General features: G+C 41.1%; 1 protein-coding gene across 9 annotated transcripts in view; it reads right to left on the reverse strand.

Moving 5' to 3' along the window:
* Positions 1-18,197, reverse strand: part of CDC14B (cell division cycle 14B) — a 105,893-nt gene extending 87,696 nt beyond the window's left edge. For 3 of the 9 annotated variants that reach the window (XM_053907868.1, XM_019423416.2, XM_019423421.2), the window contains exons 1-2: positions 17,937-18,197; positions 10,195-10,221 (exon numbers count right to left, since the gene is read on the reverse strand). In XM_053907868.1, the coding sequence (XP_053763843.1) occupies positions 10,195-10,221; positions 17,937-18,096 (187 nt within the window). In that variant the 5' untranslated portion in view covers positions 18,097-18,197. The remainder of the gene's footprint in view (positions 1-10,194; positions 10,222-17,936) is intronic. The other 6 variants (XM_019423424.2, XM_019423420.2, XM_019423418.2 and 3 more) reach the window with 5 other exon arrangements.
* Positions 18,198-18,497: the final 300 nt, after the last annotated feature.

Raw genomic sequence — 18,497 nt, forward strand, 5'->3', positions numbered from 1 at the left:
GACAGAGAGGGCTGGTAGGAGACTGCTCAGCTTACATTTGTCTCAGAACCATATGAATATTTACCTATTCAGATATCAAGTTTAAAAATTATAATACAAGAGGGGCACCTGGTGCCTCAGTCAGTTGAGCGTCTGACTCTTGACTTTGGCTCAGGTCATAGTCCCAGGTAGTGGGATCAAGCCCTGCATCAGGCTCCATGCTGATCATGGAGCCTGCTTAAGATTTTCCCTTTCTCTGTCTCTCTCTCTCAGGGTACTTGGGTGGCTCAATTGGTTAGGCTCCTGACTCTTGATTTCAGCTCAGATCATGATCTTGCACTTTGTGAGTTCAAACCCCACATCGGGTTCTGTGCTGACAGCATAGAGCCTGCTTGGGATTCTCGCTCCCCCTCTCTGCCCCTCCCCTGCCCATGCGTGCGCTCGCGCGCTCTCTCTCTCTCTCTCTCTCTCTCTGTCTCAAAGTAAATAAGCTTAAAAAAAAAAAATTCTCTCTCTCTCCCCCTCTGTTCCCCTCCCCTGCTCATGCACACAGTCTCTCTCTAAAAAGTAAATAAATGAATAAAATAATAAAAATTATAACACAAGAAACAATAGGTGTTGGTGAGGATGTGGAAAAAAAGAACCCTCATACACTGTTGGTGGGAATGCAAACTAGTGTAGCCACTGGGGAAAACAGTATGGAGGTTCCTCTAAAAGTTAAGAATGGAACTACCACATGATCCAGAATTGCACTACTGGGTATTTACCCAAAGAATACGAAAACACAAATTCAAAGGGATACATGCACATCTATGTTTATTGCAATAGCCAAATGATGGACGCAGCCCAAGTATCCACTGACTGATGAACAGATAAGATGTGGTATATATACATACAATGGAATATTATTCAGTCACAAAAAAGAATGAAATTTTGCCAGTGGAACAACATGGATGGATCTAAAGTGTATAATGCTAAGCAAAATAAGTCAGTCAGAAAGACAAATACCGTATTTCACTCATATGTGGAATTTAGGAAACCAAACAAAGGAAAAAAAGAGACAAACCAAAACACAGACTCTAACTATAGAGAATAGATAGTTACCAGAGGGGAGGTGGGTGGGGGGTAATGGGCAAAATAGGTAAAGAGGATTAAGAGCACACTTATCCTTTTCCTTTTTTCTTTTCAACATTTTTTTAAGTAGGCTCCACACCCAACATGGGACTAGAACTCACAACCCCAGGATCAGAAGTTTCATGCTCTCCCCACTGAGGCAGTCAGACACTCCAAAAGTACAGCACTGAGTAATATATGGAACTATTAAATCACTGTACTGTATACTTGACACTAATATAACACTGTATGTTAACTATACTAGAATTAAAATTTTTTTAATATGTATGTATTTATCTGATATTAATAAAGTAACAGTGACAGGAAAAAATAAAAATAAAAATTATAAAAAGATACTTTATGAGGGGGACAAGGGGGCTAAAGAGAGGTTATTCTAAATAGAGCTTATATTTACAATCTAGGGACCATGACAAGAATCCATGTCTTGGCTAGAGAAGACCTATAACCTAAAATTCTCTACCCAGTTTTTCAAATGAATTCATGGACATTTTCTTCAGTAGAGGAACTACAAGGAAATAAATACCTCATGTATCCTTACACTAAAATAATATGCATCCACTAAGAGATCTATATTTGGACACATATTTATGACAATGGAAGATTCCGCTACAATATATAAAGTGGAAAAAGTAATGATCGTATTTATAGTGTTTATCTTGTTAATGCAAAAACATCTCTCTCTCTCTCTCTCTCGAGATGTCTATATATATAAATATGCACTGAATAATCTAAAAGGCTAAATGTGGTAATCATTAATGCTGTTCACCAAATATTTCTGGCTCCCGGCCTAACATACACATTCCTGCCCCTCTGTGGTTGGGTGGAGCCTTGTGATTAATTCTGACCACAAAGTTATGAGTGGAAACGAGCATTGAATTGTTGATTCAAGACCCTCCACAGGCCTCTTTTTCCTCTGGCACAGGAACCAAGATTAGAGAGGATTGTTGCTTATGCACCTAGGTCCCCAAGCAATTACAATAAGCAGAACCCCCTGCTGACCCACAGTGGCTGTGAAACAGAAAAAGCTTTAATTTTTGTTTTAAACTGCTGAGATTGGGGGTGGTGGGAGGGGGTTGTTATTACAGTATAACCAAGTCTAAACTGATAAAGAAAACATCCTTGTTAGTAGGCTCTCTGACCATTTTCTTTCTGTGCCTTTTTTTAAAAATAAAGAGCACCTATATCTTAGAAACTTTATTTGGAGGTGGAGGAGAGACACAGGTGTTAGCATGGGCCTTAGCACCCAGCAGACATTGACTACTCAGGGATTATTACCATCACATCTCATCCTCCATTAGGGTTATTCAGCTCCCTTTGTTTCATTCCATGCTCACTGAGCAACCCAACAGCAGTTAAAAAAGCAAAGAACAGAACTGTGAGAATAATGTGCTGTCTTTTGAATGAGAGGATACAAACATACATACATCTGTACACACATAATATAAATGTTTGCAAGTACATAGAAAATCTCTGGAAAAAGACATAGAAGAGGTTATGTCAATTGATTCAGAAATGGAAAAGAAAGTAGCTAGGTGACAAGGGAAAAGAGGAATCTTACTCTGCCATTTACTGGTATTCATTCAGTGATTTTGGAGTGGCTGGTCTCAAAGTTAGTAGGATTAAGCCCCACATCAGGTTCTGCACTGACAGTGTGGAACCTGTTTAGGATTCTCTCTCTCTCTCCCTCTCTCTCTGCGCCATCTCTGCTCGTGCTCGCTCACGCTCTCTCTCAAAAAAATAAATAAATATAAAAATTTAAAGATTCTTTTTAAGTAATCTCTACACTCCATGTAAGGCTTGACCTCACAACCCTCAGATCAACAGTTGCATGCTCCACCAACCGAGCCAGCCAGGCACTCCTCTTGTGTATCTTTAAAATTCTGAACTATGTACATGCATGATCTATTAAAAAAAAAAACAGATAAAATGAAAAACTTTTTAAAAAATACAAACAACTCCAAGTGAAGGGATATACTACATGTCATTTAGGGGGTCATATTTCAAAAACATAGAAAGCCTAATTAAAGGGCTTGCATGGACCAATTATGAATGTGTCATGAACCCAGAATAATGAATTCATCTCAATAACATGGAACATGATTAAAGGGCAGAAAAGATCACCAGTACTACTTTTTCAAATAAGTTCTATGAGCTATCCACTGACATTCAAGAAAATGAAGGGGTGCCTGGGTGGCTCAGTCGGTTAAGCAACTGACTTCGGCTCAGGTCATTATCTCACAATTCATGAGTTCGAGCCCCACATCGGGTTCTCTGCTGTCAGTGCAGAGCCTGCTTTGGATTGTCTGTCTCCCTCTCTATCTGCTCCTTGCCATGCTCGCTCTCTCAAAAATTAATAAACATTAAAAAAACTTTTTAAAATGTTTTAAAAAAGAAAAGAAAATGAATAAAAATTCTTTCTAATGCTTCCAGGGTCAAGGCTTTTATTACTGAATCTTGACTCCATGTGACAGCTTCAGCACTGTTATATTCCACCTCTTACAAGATTAACAGTATGACTTATTTTTTCTCCTCCACTAAGAACAGACTGAATTATTATTTCCAAAAGAAAGAAAGAAAGAAAGAAAGAAAGAAAGAAAGAAAGAACTGTGTAAGGCTTTAATAATGTGGGGAAAGCATCCAGAAAGGTAGGAAAACAGCATTTACTTACACCATATATGGTAAACTGTGATTTCCCTATTTTGTATCTGTGTAACATTTTGTACACACATATGACATACAAGTTATCAACTCTTGAGCAGTTAAATTAGCATATTTATCTGAAAATATTTGCAAGAGTACCTAACATTTGTTATCTGGCCTTATTAGAAAAAAATGACACAGGGGTGCCTGGCTGGCTCAGTTGGGAAAGTATGCAACTCTTGACCTCAGGGTCATAAGTTTGAGCCCCATGTTAGGTGTAGGTATTACTTAAATAAATGAATGAAAAGTTTTTTTAAGAAATAATAAATAAATAAATGACATAAGGTGGTTGACTTCACATGCATGCACAAACTTCATTTAGCTGGAGATGAGGAGTTCCTGGAAACAGAACTGCACAGAAACCGCAAAGTCTCCATGGAGATCCAGTCCTGGCATTCTACATTGGCAATGGCTCAGCTCTTCTAGCTATTTCACATTCACTGAAGTCAAGATTGTCTCTGGCCATAATTCTTCTAAGTGCTAATCACAGAGTTGTTAGTCAAACATACAAGCTACAGGGATGTTTATAAAGCCTTTCATAAAAATCCAAAAACTTCCAACCATCCTTAACTGCACATTGATCTTTACCTAGTTTCCTTAAACAGTTCCTTGTCTTTAAGCTTACATTTTTTTAAAAAGTTTACTTATTTATTTTGAGATAGAGTGTGCAAGTGGTGGAGGGGCAGGGAGAGATGGGGGGAGAGAGAAAATCCCAAGCAGGCTCTGCACTGACTGGGCTCGAACTCACAAACCACGAGATCATGACCCGAGCTGAAGTCTGATGCTTAAACTGCTTAACTGACTGAGCTACCCATGTGCCCCTAAGCTTACATTTTAAACATCCAGCTCTCCCACTGCTTCTTTCTAACAAACCCACCCTGTGCTGTGCATACATTTTCTCAACATTTGCTATCGAAAATACCCCACGCCCCACCGGGACACAGCAGTGACAGCAGTAACGCACACAACTCAGGATAACAGTTGAGCACTAACTAGCTAAGAACTTAGAATAATAGCAGTAAGAGCACACAGAAAAAGCTTAACAATACCCTGACGGACTCTGGAAGCACACTGGAACAGCTCAGCCTATATACCCTGCCCCCATCAGCGCTTTCTAACTATACCAACATCTCTTTGCAGGGCTTTCTCTAGCCTCCAGAGCCCATTTTGACCCATCCTCACAGCACTTCAAAATTATCACTCACCCCCACTCTAAGTTACTGGTTAAATATCCCAGCCCCTTCGACCCTCCTTTGTTCTGTACTACTGTCAGATTTCCCCAATGGGATCAAACTCTAGTTCACACAGAAGTAACCTACCCAATAATGAGCATTTCCAAACCTCTCACCACCCCACCCCCCTTGGAGAGTTTTCTGGGATCATATCCCAAAGAAAGTACTGCATTGGAATCCTTGACTCAATCTGTTCTGGGAAAGCCAAAACAAGACAATGACTACAGTTTTATATATGCCTATTTATACTTAGTAAAATTATTTTGAAGACAATTACAACAAAATAGCACTGAACAAGGTTATGTTAAATGGGGTGTGTAATAGGTACACAAGAAATTGACATTATTAAAAAATTGCTTTTGTGGCATAAAACAACAAAACTCAGTAATCCTGCTCAGAAATCTCTACAATCAGAATAACATTTGTTTTCTGATCTTTTAAAAATAAAGCCCTTAATCCAAAGCTTTGATTTGGCGGGGGGGGGGGGGGGAGTCATTGCTTAGCTTTCAAAATATTCCACACTGTTATTTTGGAAATTCCCAAAAGTATCACATTACAAAAAAAGACTCCTCCCTCCTCCTGCACTGTTGGTAGGAATGTAAATTGGTGTAGTCACTGTGGAAAATAGTATGCAGGTTCCTCAAAAAATTAAAAATAGAACTACCACATAACCCAGCAATTCCACTACTGGGTATTTACCCAAAGAAAATGAAAACACTAATTTGAAAAGATAGATATATGCTTCTGTTTACTGCAGTATTATTTACAATAGCCAAGATACAGAAGCAACCTAAGTATCCACCATCCACAGACAAATAGTTAAGGAAGAGGTGGGGTTATGTGTTTGCATAAGGATATATACATATACATACAATGGAATATTATTCAGCCATAAAAAAAGAAATGAGACCCTGCCATTTGTGACATGAATGGACCACCTAGAGGACACTATGCTAAGTGAAATCAATCAGACAAAGAAAGATGATTTCACTCATATGTGGAATCTAAAAAACAAAACAAATGAATAAAGAAAAAAAAGCAAAATCAGACCTGTAAATACAGATAAACTGACAGTTACCAGAGGCGAGGTGGTGGGGGAATGGGCAAAATGGGTAAAAGGGAGAGGGAGACACAGGCTTCTAGTAACAGAACACATAAGTCAGAGGGATGAAAAGCACAGCATAGGGAATAAAGTCAATGGTATTGTAATAGCATTGTATGACAGATGGTAGCTACACTTGTAGTGAGCATAGCATAAGGTATAAAATTATTGAATCACTATGTTGTACACATGAAACAAATATAACATTGTGAGTCAACTATACTTCAATTTAAAAAAGAAAGAAGGGGTGCCTGGCTGGCTCAGTTGGTAGAGCATGCGACTCTCGATCTCAAGATTATGAGTTCAAGCCCCACAATGGACATGGAGCCTACAAGAAGAAAAGAAAAATTAAAAAAAAAAATTCCTTTACCATTGTGCCTAGAAATGGTTGTCTTCTGAATCCACACATGTAACCTCTAAAAATTTATTCGATCAAAATAATCTGGGGGCGCCTGGGTGGCTCAGTCGGTTAAGTGTCCGACTTCGGCTCGGGTCATGATCTCATGGTTTGTGAGTTGGAGCCCCGCGTCGGGCTCTGTGCTGACAGCTCAGAGCCTGGAGCCTGCTTCGGATTCTGTGTCTCCCTCTCTCTCTGACCCTCCCCCGTTCATGCTCTGTCTCTCTCTGTCTCAAAAATAAATAAACATTTAAAAAAAAATAAATAAAATAATCTGAATAGGTCCTAATAGATAAAGGATGCTTTAAGGTTATGTTCCTTTTCCTGCTCTCCTGAGTAAGACCGATTAAAGTATTAAAAGTATTTTTTTCCTTTTGGAGCACAGCTGTTATTTAATTTAGGTTAACTACCATGTCTTGATGTTTGTTACTGGAAAAATGTAAGAGCACTGACAGACAGGTCTAGGGGATAGAGAGGATAGTTTCTCCACACTGGGGTAGAGTCTATCCCCAGTCCCAGCAATCACACCCTCCCCAAACCACCCCGACAACTGCCACCACAGTAGGGCCAATGGTGCTATCAGCAGGAAGGAGAAAGCAGACTTGTGTTACTGCAATCAAGAACCGTTCTTTAAAAAAAAAAAAAAAAAAAAAAAAAGAACAGTTCCTGCTGGCTCTAGAGGGAAAAAGAAGAGAATCTTTTAAAACACAGCTCAAGGGGCACCTGGTGGCTCAGTTGGTTAAATATCCAACTTCCGCTCAGGTCATGATATCACAGTTTGTGAATTCGAGCCCAACATGGGGTTCCGCACTGACGGTGCAGAGCCTGATTGGGTTTCTCTCTCTCACTCTCTCTCTGCTCCTCCCCCACTCATGCTTTCTCTCTCAAAACAAAGAAATAAACTTAAAAAAAAAAAAGCTGTAAAACACAGCTCAAGCCTCTTCTCATTCATTCAGAGGCATCCATCTTTGAGTGTCCATGACATTCACTGATAAGCCCCTCTATTACTGAATAAAGATAGAGATAGAGACAGAGATATAGAGATAGAGATATATCACCCAGTTCTGTGGGCTCCTGTCACTTCGCAGAGATCTGGGTCAAGTGTGAAATCTCTGCTGCAGTTCTTGCAGCAGCCAGTGCAAGGATGAAACCATGAAATGCACTCAAACATACCCTATGTGAATCTGTGCTTCAAGCCCTTTCAGTCACAATAGTTTAAAATTAGAATATATTAACAGTGAAGTTAAAATCCCAACCTCAATTGTGTTTGCTAGCTAAATTCTAAGCTTTTTTGACAGTTTATTGTCAAAAAGGAAATAAATGAATGTTAAGAGGATTCAGTTTCATGCACAAGGTGCTTCCAACAAGCTATCTGATGACAGGACTACAATAAAAAATTCCAAGAGCAGACTGAGAACAGCTCCCCAAAATGTAAAACCATAATGTTAATTCTGTTATACATTCATGTCAAAGCAATTCTTCCTCAGCACCTATAAAAGACTGTGAAAATCAGAATGCTTTTCAGTACAAGTCACACACACCAAATCTAGTTCCTAAAATATTTGGCAATCTTCGTCTTTAGTGCCTTCAATTCAAGAAGCAATACTCCCCTTAAAAGGTGTTCTGTAATGGGGCACCTGGGTGGGTCAGTTGGTTAAGCAGCTGACTTCAGCTCAGGTCATGATCTCACAGTTTGTGGGTTCGTGCCCCACATCAGGCTCTGTGCTGACAGCTCAGAGCCTGGAGCCTGCTTCAGATTCTGTGTGTCCCTCTCTCTCTGCCCCTCCCCTGTTGTGCTCTGTCTCTCCTCTCAAAAATAAACAAACATTAAAATAATTTTTAAAAAAAGATGTTCTGTAATTACTTCTTACCAATAAATTAGGTATTCTTAAAAATAAACAAGACATCTCATTCTAAACTATATCATCTGGGGTGCTCTTGAGATTCAAATTAGAGATATAGAATTAACTGGAATGTAGAACTTTTGCTTTGACTGTGTTTTAGTAGAAATAGGGTTTTCAGTATGTTATTAACTATATCCATTTATATGTCAGTATTCATGTATATAGTGCATTCATATATGTATATGACTATGTACCAAAATTAAGCTTTTTCCACTTGTCACTGTTAAAGTTTGAAACACACACCTACACCCACACCCATGCCCCTACACCCCCACGAGAAAGATACCGTAAGACAGATCGTTTTCACCACACTGGAAAAAATAATTTACTTTGTGTAGGAATTATGGAGTGACATTTCCATCACAAAATTCTCTTAAACTGACACTGTGTAAATGAAGAAAACGAAACCACATAATGACGGATTCTCTCATTACCTGTCTTCACTGCGATGATGACTTAATAGTCTATGCCTTCTCAGTCTTTCAGGGATGTTGCTATAAATCTTCACATCTCCTCCTCCCTTCCCCAATAGTACTTGGCTCAATCCCTTGTTCAAGGTAGTTGCTCAATAAATACTTGTTAAATGGATACACTAATTAATTCCACAGCACGATTCATACAAATGAGTATAAATGAGCAAAATGCAGAGAATGATTCAGCTGAGATGGTCCTAAAATGGAGGGTTTTGCAGAATCCAGAGTCTGTAATGATATTATAGCATTATGGATTGGGTATAAAAAGATCAATGTCATAAACTGCAGTGCCAAGAAAGTAATTTTACTTTCAAATTAGAACTTGAAGGAACAATAAACACCATCGACAGTGGGAACAAGATGTTTTTCTTCTGTGAAAACAGTACACTGCTGACCAAATTTTAATAGTATAAAAGTGAACTACCTGAGAAATGAAGTCAGTATGTGATATTGCACACTTAGAATGAATTTGCCCAGCCTGGCTTCCTCAGCTTTTCAGACTCAAAAGACAATAGGACCAAATCTTTGAACTGACTGGTGAATAAAGCACTCTAAGAGAACTGCTCTCTAGAATGTAAATGATACTAAGAATTAAAGGAGCTGAATAAAAGACCAAGAAAATAAAGGCAGAAATTTTTTTAATTGGAAATACATGCATATGGGGCCATTCGGATTTGTTCTTTTGATAACTGGCCTTATGTGGGGAACTTGAAAATGAAATGGAATCAGAATACTTTAGCTTCCCTGTTCCCAAAGTTTAAGTTGGCATTTTCATGAGATTTCCCTCTTGCCAAAAACAGTAAATAAGATATAAGCCTGTCCATTAAGCAAAGAAAGGCCTAGAAAGAAGTAAGTAACCTAGCAAAAGAAAAAAATCAAGAATAGCCGTTATAGAGCTCATTCTAAACATCCTTTCAGCAAGTCTACGAATGTGAGATTCAATTAAAACAGAAAAAGTTTAGTAGTACCAAAAATATCCACTATCTAAAACATAGCATTCATAATTAACCTAATACAATAGCAGAGAAACTAATGTCAGCATTACCTATACACAGAAACAACAAAACTTTTCATATAAAGACAAATTTCGACTTAAGTCATAAACATACGTAGGATACTCTACAATTACAGAAAACTTGAATCTGCTACCTAAGACTAATTTAAGACAAGCAAACAAGGAAGGGACGGAACCAAGGATGACAACCAACAGGTTAAATCTACAGTTTTAAAATCATCAGAAAGCACTGCAAAGTAGAGTCAATGATCTGAATACCTTTGTTGGAGCAGTATCCATGAAAAGCTAAAGAAAAAAAGAGAAAGAGAGAGAAGGGCGTAAAACTTTCATATAAACTAGAGAATCCAGATGAGACGCACACATTCCAGTTAAATATCCTTGTATTTAGGAAATTAAAATCAATTTTGTTTTGGAAAATGTTTTCTAAGGTAATCCCTGTCTATTATGGTAGATCAGCACTTCTAGAAATTAAATGACTAACCTCAGAAGCTAAAAAACAAATAATGTAAAGAAACAATATTTGAAGATTGGTTAGCTCCTGCCGAACCAGTTTGTGTCTCTATATTAATCTCTCCAATTTTGCCCACAACCCCTGCACCTACTTACCTCACTCATAAAGGTGCCTGTCCTAAGTGAGGAACAGTTTTTGAAATGTTCAGATAAACCAGTCTATACATGCGTTTCATTCAACTTACAGATAATTATGTAAAAGTACTTTTAACGTGAAGGACCTGAGTAAAGGGCTTACTCAGATTAAAAATACTCTGTAGCTAGGACAGAAAGGAAAATGAAATACCGGCTACTAAAATTATTTTGTTCCCAGTGTGGTTAAAAGATGTACAGATAGAATTTCTTATTTATTCTACCTCCCACCCCTTCCAAATAAATCGGGTCTCCATGTCACAAATTGAGCATGGAAAGGCCCACTGAAAACAATTTTGTTTTACTCAAAATAACAACAACAAAGTCCTGTCTGCCTGTAATATGTGCCACCAGGATCAAATCTTTTGAATCTGTGAAATACTCTTTTAGAACGATGTTCTAGGCCACAGTCATGCTTTAAATTAACCACTGTGAAAAGTTTATATTCTATCAGTAAAGAATTTAATATATTTGATTTTCTATAACCTACCTGAGGCTCTCCCATGAGGCCTTTTCATCTTTACAAAGACATTCCCCAATGAGCTTAGCTGCAATTTAATATAATGCAATATACAAACTCTTCAGTGTAATAAAAATACATAACAATAGCCTCAAAAAGGAAGAAACAGCTTTAGTTTATTCTTCCTCTTACAAGGAATCTTTAAAGAGAAACCATAACGTTTTTCCCAAGACAGAAAAGCTTGTCATCACAGCGCCAAATCTCCACTGCTCTGACAAATTCTGAACCAGCCTCATCTGGAGTGCTTCTGCCCTGAAGATCATTCTCAGAAGCAGAGAAAGGAACACACTGCATTTTCACTGTGCTGATTCACTGAACCTTTTGTACATGCACACGTATGGAGGAAATGTTTGCTTCTGAGCTTGAAACCCTTCCAACCGCGATGACTGTCTGTCTGCCCTTAGTATCCCTGGCCCACTGCTGGCACACTTGTAATACCAGAGACCATTTAGGGATCCCTGGCTGTCAAGGAGGCACCAAGTCAGGCACTTCACATGCATCTGCTTCAGTTCACCCTCCCAACAACACTGCACTTTTTATTTTCAAACAGAAGAGAATAGAGGCTCCGAAACGTTATTAATAATCCAGCTGTGTTCAGTCTCGGTGAGGGCAGACACTAGCTTTCTCTGGTGTCCTCATGCCTAACCACTACAATTAGCTCTTCAAAAACTCTATGAACAAAGTTTTCCTTCCCCCCAAATTTCAACCACGATACGGTTCCTCTCTATACTAGTTATTCCTCAGACCCTCCAAGTTTTATTTTCTCAACTAACACAGAAAACAAACTCCATGAGAGCAGGGATTATCTTCCGCAGTGACCTATTTTTAGCTCTTGAGAAGCAAAAGGAAACCAAAAAAACAAAGCCTGGCAGAGTAGGTATTCATTATACATTTGGTTGAATGAATGAAATACCTAGAAAATCTGAGCTGTGATGACAGCCGATTTGAAAAACAGGAGGACCTGAATTGTGTACGTAGTTTACTCCTATTTCCAAATTCACTAGGTAATTATCTAAATTCAACTTCACAGATACTCCTCATGGAGCATCTACTATGACATCACCCATGCAGCACAGGACTAAATAGTACATGTTGAACAAATTTATGTACATAACTGCTGAAATAGCTTTATCTGCTAGAAAAAATAAAAGGCAGGTAGTATGGCTTTCCCAAAAAGAAACTGCATCAATTTGGCCAAAATTACTTATCTCCGGTCTTAGCTTCTGAGGGAAAAGTGGACAGTTGTGGTATTTCAAGATGATCTCTTGAAATTCTTTCAAATAACAAAACACCTGTCCTATCAATTCAGAGATCCCCAGAGACTATCTCAGAAACTTCAAGATATGTCATTGCTATGTACCCAGTGCCTTCCTTTCATTCTAAAAATCCACAATGCAGTTTCATTCCAGCTCTCCACAACAGGAATTGGGGAAATCCATTCCCATTTAAAGAAGTTATAGTCTGCACTTACTGGCAACTCCTGGCATCAGTACCGCCTCTGTCACCTAGTTATTCCGCTTTCCCTTCATCTCTATGCCCAACCATTATGTCCATTGAAGCAGTAACAATGAAACTGGGTTAAGTTTTTGTGTGTAGTGCCCCACTGCCTAAGGAATTAAATTTAAAGCAGATTACTAACATGACACCATCAGAAGTAAAGATGCTGAAGATTTAAACAAGCACATAAATCAAGAAAAAAAAAATTAGCTCATGCACAAATTTCAAAGTATAGAAATAAGGCATAAGAAGAAAAATGAACACTACATACTCTGATGAGCTTCAATTACTGAAACTCAATAATCTACTACATCAGTCTTGAAGAAAAATGAATTTATTTCCTCCTTGAATCAGTGCCCCAGGTAACAGCATTATTTTTTTAATCAAGAAAAATATACTTCTATCATTGCAAACAATGAATATGCAAGACTATTTTACATAGTAAGCATTCAACACTTCTTGAATTAATGAATAAATTTTCCCTGCCCAATAATGTCTAGTGTGAATTTTTTAAATCCTAAAAAGAAAAGAAGCAGGGTAAAGGCAGTGCTGCATCTGTAATTTGATGAGTATCTGATATACAATAATCGGTGCTTTCAAATGACAATCCTGATCTCGACTAGAGCTTCTCCAATAAAATTATTTACTGTTATAGACTCTTAAAAAGGTAGACTATCACGGCAGACATTAAAAACAAAATTTATTTTAAGACAAACCACCAAGAATTGTTTTTAGCTAATAGTTATTACCAATTATTTTTACTAGTCAGAAGTTTAAAAAATAAAAAAATAAAGTAAATCGAAATTCTATACTATTAAATCCTATAAATTATCAAAAATAGAGATAATACAGTAGTTTCATAGTCTTTAATATTTTTTCCTATATTACCAAAGAGGAAAGGAGAATGTGCACTGTCATTTATGGTCCTATTTAAGAGATAGGAATATAGAGATCAAAAAGATTCAGACTTCTGACTGTTAGGAGGTTCATCGGAAAATCAAAAACCTATGTCCAACATTTTTCATTTGGTATTTTTCCCATCTTGAGAGATTCTAATTCCAAACCCAACCAAAAACTCTCCTCTCTTCCCTTCTTCCCCAGCTTCCTTAACTGATAACAATTCATTCTGATTAGATCTTTACTCAGTATCTCTTTTGTGTTAATGTATACAATTTACAGTTTTTATGATCTTTTTTTTTAATTTTTTTTTAACGTTTATTTATTTTTGACACAGAGAGCATGAACAGGGGAGGGTCAGAGAGAGGGAGACACAGAATCTGAAACAGGCTCCAGGCTCTGAGCTGTCAGCACAGAGCCCAACGCGGGGCTCGAACTCACGGACCGTGAGATCAGGACCTGAGCCAAAGTTGGACGCTTAACCGACCGAGCCACCCAGGCGCCCCTGATCTTTTTTTTTAATATGATGCATGGAACCGCACCAGGAATACAGCTCATGTAAAAATCCACATCACTGCAAATGGCAAGAACTGAGTGAATGGTGAGAGGTGGATGGGGTCCATGTGGGAATAAAACCATCAGTCTACTCCTAGGAAATGCCCAGTGTAGCCAAGTGGCTGGCTAGACATACATACATACATACATACATACATACATACATACATAAGTAGTGACCATATAACGAAGGACTACAGAACAATAATAGGCATTAATCTATGGGAATTTGACTTAACAGATAATAAGTCACAATAAAAATAACAAGGCAGTAAAGTAAAAAAATAATAATGTATTGAAGGGCAGACTGGGCAGAAGTGATAATGTGCATTAATTTTTACAAACCAATCCCACTGGGAAAGAATCTTCATAATCCTATAACAAGTGTTGGCTAGGATGTCGAAGAACTGGTACAATGCTGGTGGGAAATGCTAGTGGTACAGTAGCACTGGGAAAAAGTCTGGCAGTTCCTCAAAAGGTTAAACATGGCGTTACCATGCAACCCAGCACCTCCACTCCTACCTGTATATAGGCAAAGGAACTGAAAACGTCCACGCAAAAACTTGTACATTAATGTTCATAGCAGCATTATTCACAATCACAAAAAAGTCCACCAATGAATAGATAAAACTATATATATTTTGGCTTGGTCTCTTCACTTCTCCTTTATTTTGCAGATACAGTCACACACGTAGGTAGACATATACACTGATTTTACTGCTGCCATTTGCAGAAACTGAAAACCTCCCAAAAAAACGATTGTAACCATTATATAAATCACAATTCAGCCATACAACGCAATACCATACAGCCATTAAAAAAAGGACTGTTCGGGGCGCCTGGGTGGCTCGGTCGGTTAAGCGTCCGACTTCGGCTCAGGTCATGATCTCATGGTCCGTGGGTTCCAGCCCCGCGTCGGGCTCTGTGCTGACAGCTCAGAGCCTGGAGCCTGTTTCAGATTCTGTGTCTCCCTCTCTCTGTGACCCTCCCCCGTTCATGCTCTGTCTCTCTCTGTCTCAAAAATAAATAAACATTAAAAAAATATATTAAAAAAAAAAAAAGGACTGTTCTTGTTGATATGGCACAGTTTGTAGAAACTTAAATGTGCATAGAAAAAGAAAATATTACTGGGGAGACCAACTATATTTATATATCTCTTTTGGTAACATTCAACTTGAAACATGTTAAGGAAACAATGAGGAAAAAACAACTTGGGGAGGATGGGACCAGGTTGCCACTTAGGCTCAAGCCTTCCCTCCAAACCCAGTGTAAAGTAATCTGCACCATACATCCAAAGTTACTTTAATTTGTCTTGTCCATCACCCTGAAGCAGACTGATTCAGTATCATTCTTCCAGGAAGCCAAGACTGTCACTAAGGGACACCTGGAAAAATTCCAGGCAAACTTGATTCCCTTGCTGCCCTTACACTTAAGCAGGATCCTTTCATTACCTGGGCTTGCAATCTAAATAACAGCATTTTGATATTATACAATGCACCAACTCTTTCCTCAATATTCAGCTTGGCAATATTTTCTGAAGTTCAATCACTGTGCTCAGGAAAGCCAGCCACGAAGGAGGAATAAGATTTACTCCAACGACTTTACTGTCAAAAACTTCTTTTTGATGGAGACAACCTTAAATATTTATCAGTAAGGAGCTGTCTAAGGGTGCCTGGGTGGCTCAGTCAGCTGAGCGTCAGACTTCAGCTCAGGTCATTATCTCGCAGTTCCTGGGTTCAAGCCCTGTGTCCAGCTCTGTGCTGACAGTTCAGGGCCTGGAACCTGCTTCAGATTCTGTCTCTGTCTCTCTCTCTCTGCCCCTCCCCCGCTTACACTGTCTCTCTCTCTCTCTCCCTCAAGAATAAACATTTTAAAAAATACAATAAATAAAATAAGGAGCTGTCTAAACGACTAAAACATATAAATATCTGTGTGTGTGTGTGTGTGTGTATGTATGTGTGTGTGTGTGTGTGTGTGTGTGTGTGTGTGTACACACACTTAGGGGCACCTGGCTGGCTCAGAGGATACAGCACAAGACTCTTGAACGGGGGGATGTGAGTTCCGGCTCCATTTTGGGTGTAGAGATTACTTTTAAAAAATAAGAAAATCTTTGAAGAGATATATTTTTAAATCTACATATACTTTATGGCTTTATTTTTTAAAACTTGGTCTACTTTGGCCTAAGCAGTAATTAAAATCAAATGCAGCAGGTTTGCATGTACAGAATAATTGTTCTGCTAAGAAATACTGTAAAGAAAAAACTGCAAAACAATATGTATGCTATCACGCTTGTGTCTGATTAAGAATATATAGGTGTATGCACGCATAGTCTATTTCTGGAAGGATTCACAGGAAACTAGGAACTGCCATTGCCTCTGGGGACCAAGAGCCGGTGGCTGCAACCAGCTTTTCACTAGAAACTCCTGAGGTGTTTCACTAGAAACACCTTCAGAATGAAGAGTGCGTTACTTGCCCTAAAATTAAATGCTATTAAGCAAAGTTCCTTTGAAGAGGTATAAATAAATAACAAAGGCACAAGGAATATGTGGTGTCGTCCCCCACCTCTAGCCCTCCTCGGCGGGGCTATCTCCCGGGGAGTGTACAGCCAGGTGGGACCTGGTTTCAGCCTCAGCAAACTGGCTTCACCTCCAACAGCGTCACATGCTACGGTGGACGCGGGCAGGTGTCAGCCGGGGACAGAGATTAAGGCGACCCCTTGCTCCTCCCGCCGTGGTTTCCAAAGGCCACCCATCCAGCGCGGAGAAACCTTCCCCTGTACTCGCAGCTTTGTTCAAAACGGACCTTCAGTTTACAACTGTCCATCAATCTAGAAATCAATGTCTACTAAATTTATGTTTGTCTGAACACTTTCTAAATTAATATTCTGCCCTGTCCAGCTCACCTGGTTTATCAAAGACTCAGGGCGGGAAACAGTTTTTTAAAAATTCCACATGCCAAGCCTTACACATTCCGCGCCACAGAAAACAGACTGCAAACTGCCTCAGAATTGTAGACCGCTATGCTGTTTACAAAGCGTTTTGCACATACATCATCACATGTGATGCCTTCACACGCTTTAGTGTCAATCCTGGCAAACCCAACAGCTACCAAATTGGATGTATTACTCTTCAAGAATTGTAGCATCAGCACTAATAATAAAACAGCTACGAAAGGTCTGCTTTTCTACCTCCTCTGGCTGGCTGCGATTTCTCAAGTGACAACTCTGGGCATTCGGCACGCACAGCGGCTCCCAAGCCTTCAGCGTGACACAATGCCAGTAGAGGCACGAGAGGGGAGCTAGCCCCAGGAGGCCGGGAGTGCTCGCGTGCACGCCAAGGAGGGGGCGCGGGCCGTGCGGACCCGAGCGCGGACGTGGGAATGCCGCACGAGGCGGGACTCCATTTCCTCCAGAGCAGCCGAGGTTGGGCGAACGCCAAGCAAACAGGGCAGCTGCTCCCGTGCCGGCGCGTTCCGCGCGCTCGGGGAATCCTCTGGGGTGATTCAGAGGTTCAGACTCCTGGGAGGGCCAACCGAGCTTGCAGCCCCGGGAGGTGCTATCAACCCGAACTTAGAAAAAGCCCGAGGCGCCGAGCTGACGCCAGCAATTTAGAAAGGTGACCCTCGGCCCATCTCGCTGGGGTAGGAGTGCAAAACGGATAAAGTTACAGCTCGCAACACACGCAGATGGAAAGTCGGGGTAGGGGGGCGCTCCCAAGGAGCCCGGCTGCTGAAGGGGGTGTGGTCGGCAGGGCTTTTTTGGGAGTGGGGGTGGAGGCACGTCAGTCGGGCCCCGGGAGGCGCCTCCACAGACTGGGTGGGTGGGCTAAGACCCCCGCGCGGGGTGCCGCGTGTCTGGGGCGCCCCGCCACGCGCTCGCTCGCCGGCTCACCGGTGATGTCCAGGTACAGGTCGTCCTGCTGGTCCAAGCGGTGCAGTTCCTGCGACGTGGAGCTGCGGCTCTTCTTCACTCCATGCGAGGACGCCGAGCAACGCCGCGAGCAGGGGGGCGCGGCGGCCCAGCTCGGCCGCCGCTCGCTCTTCCGCTTCATGGAGGCGGCCGCGGCCCGTCAGGGGGCCACGACCATGGCCCCGAGCGTCCGCTCGCCCGCCGAGGCCCCCGCCAGCCCCGCGCGCGGGCGCTCGGGGCGGCGGGCGCGGAGCGGCGCTGCAGGGACGGCGGGCGCCGGTCGAGCCCGGCGGGAGGCGGCCGCGCAGGAGGCGGAGGAGGGGCCGGGCCCACCGCGCCTGCCCCGCTCCCTCCTGCGGCCGCCGCGGGACCCGCGCCGCAGCCCTGGCTACAGCGCCTCCTGCCGCCGCCGGCGCCCCCCAGCCCGCCCCCAGGTGCCCGCAGCCCGCTGGCGCGGCTGAGGCGACGGTGCTGCCGCCGGCGGCTGGGGCTGCCCGGGGTAACCGCGCGCGCCCACCGCGGCCGCGGACGCTGCTGCTGAGG

The sequence above is a fragment of the Panthera pardus genome, unplaced genomic scaffold, assembly GCF_024362965.1.
Source record: "Panthera pardus isolate Hobbes unplaced genomic scaffold, ASM2436296v1 HiC_scaffold_20, whole genome shotgun sequence".
Lineage (NCBI taxonomy): Eukaryota > Metazoa > Chordata > Mammalia > Carnivora > Felidae > Panthera > Panthera pardus.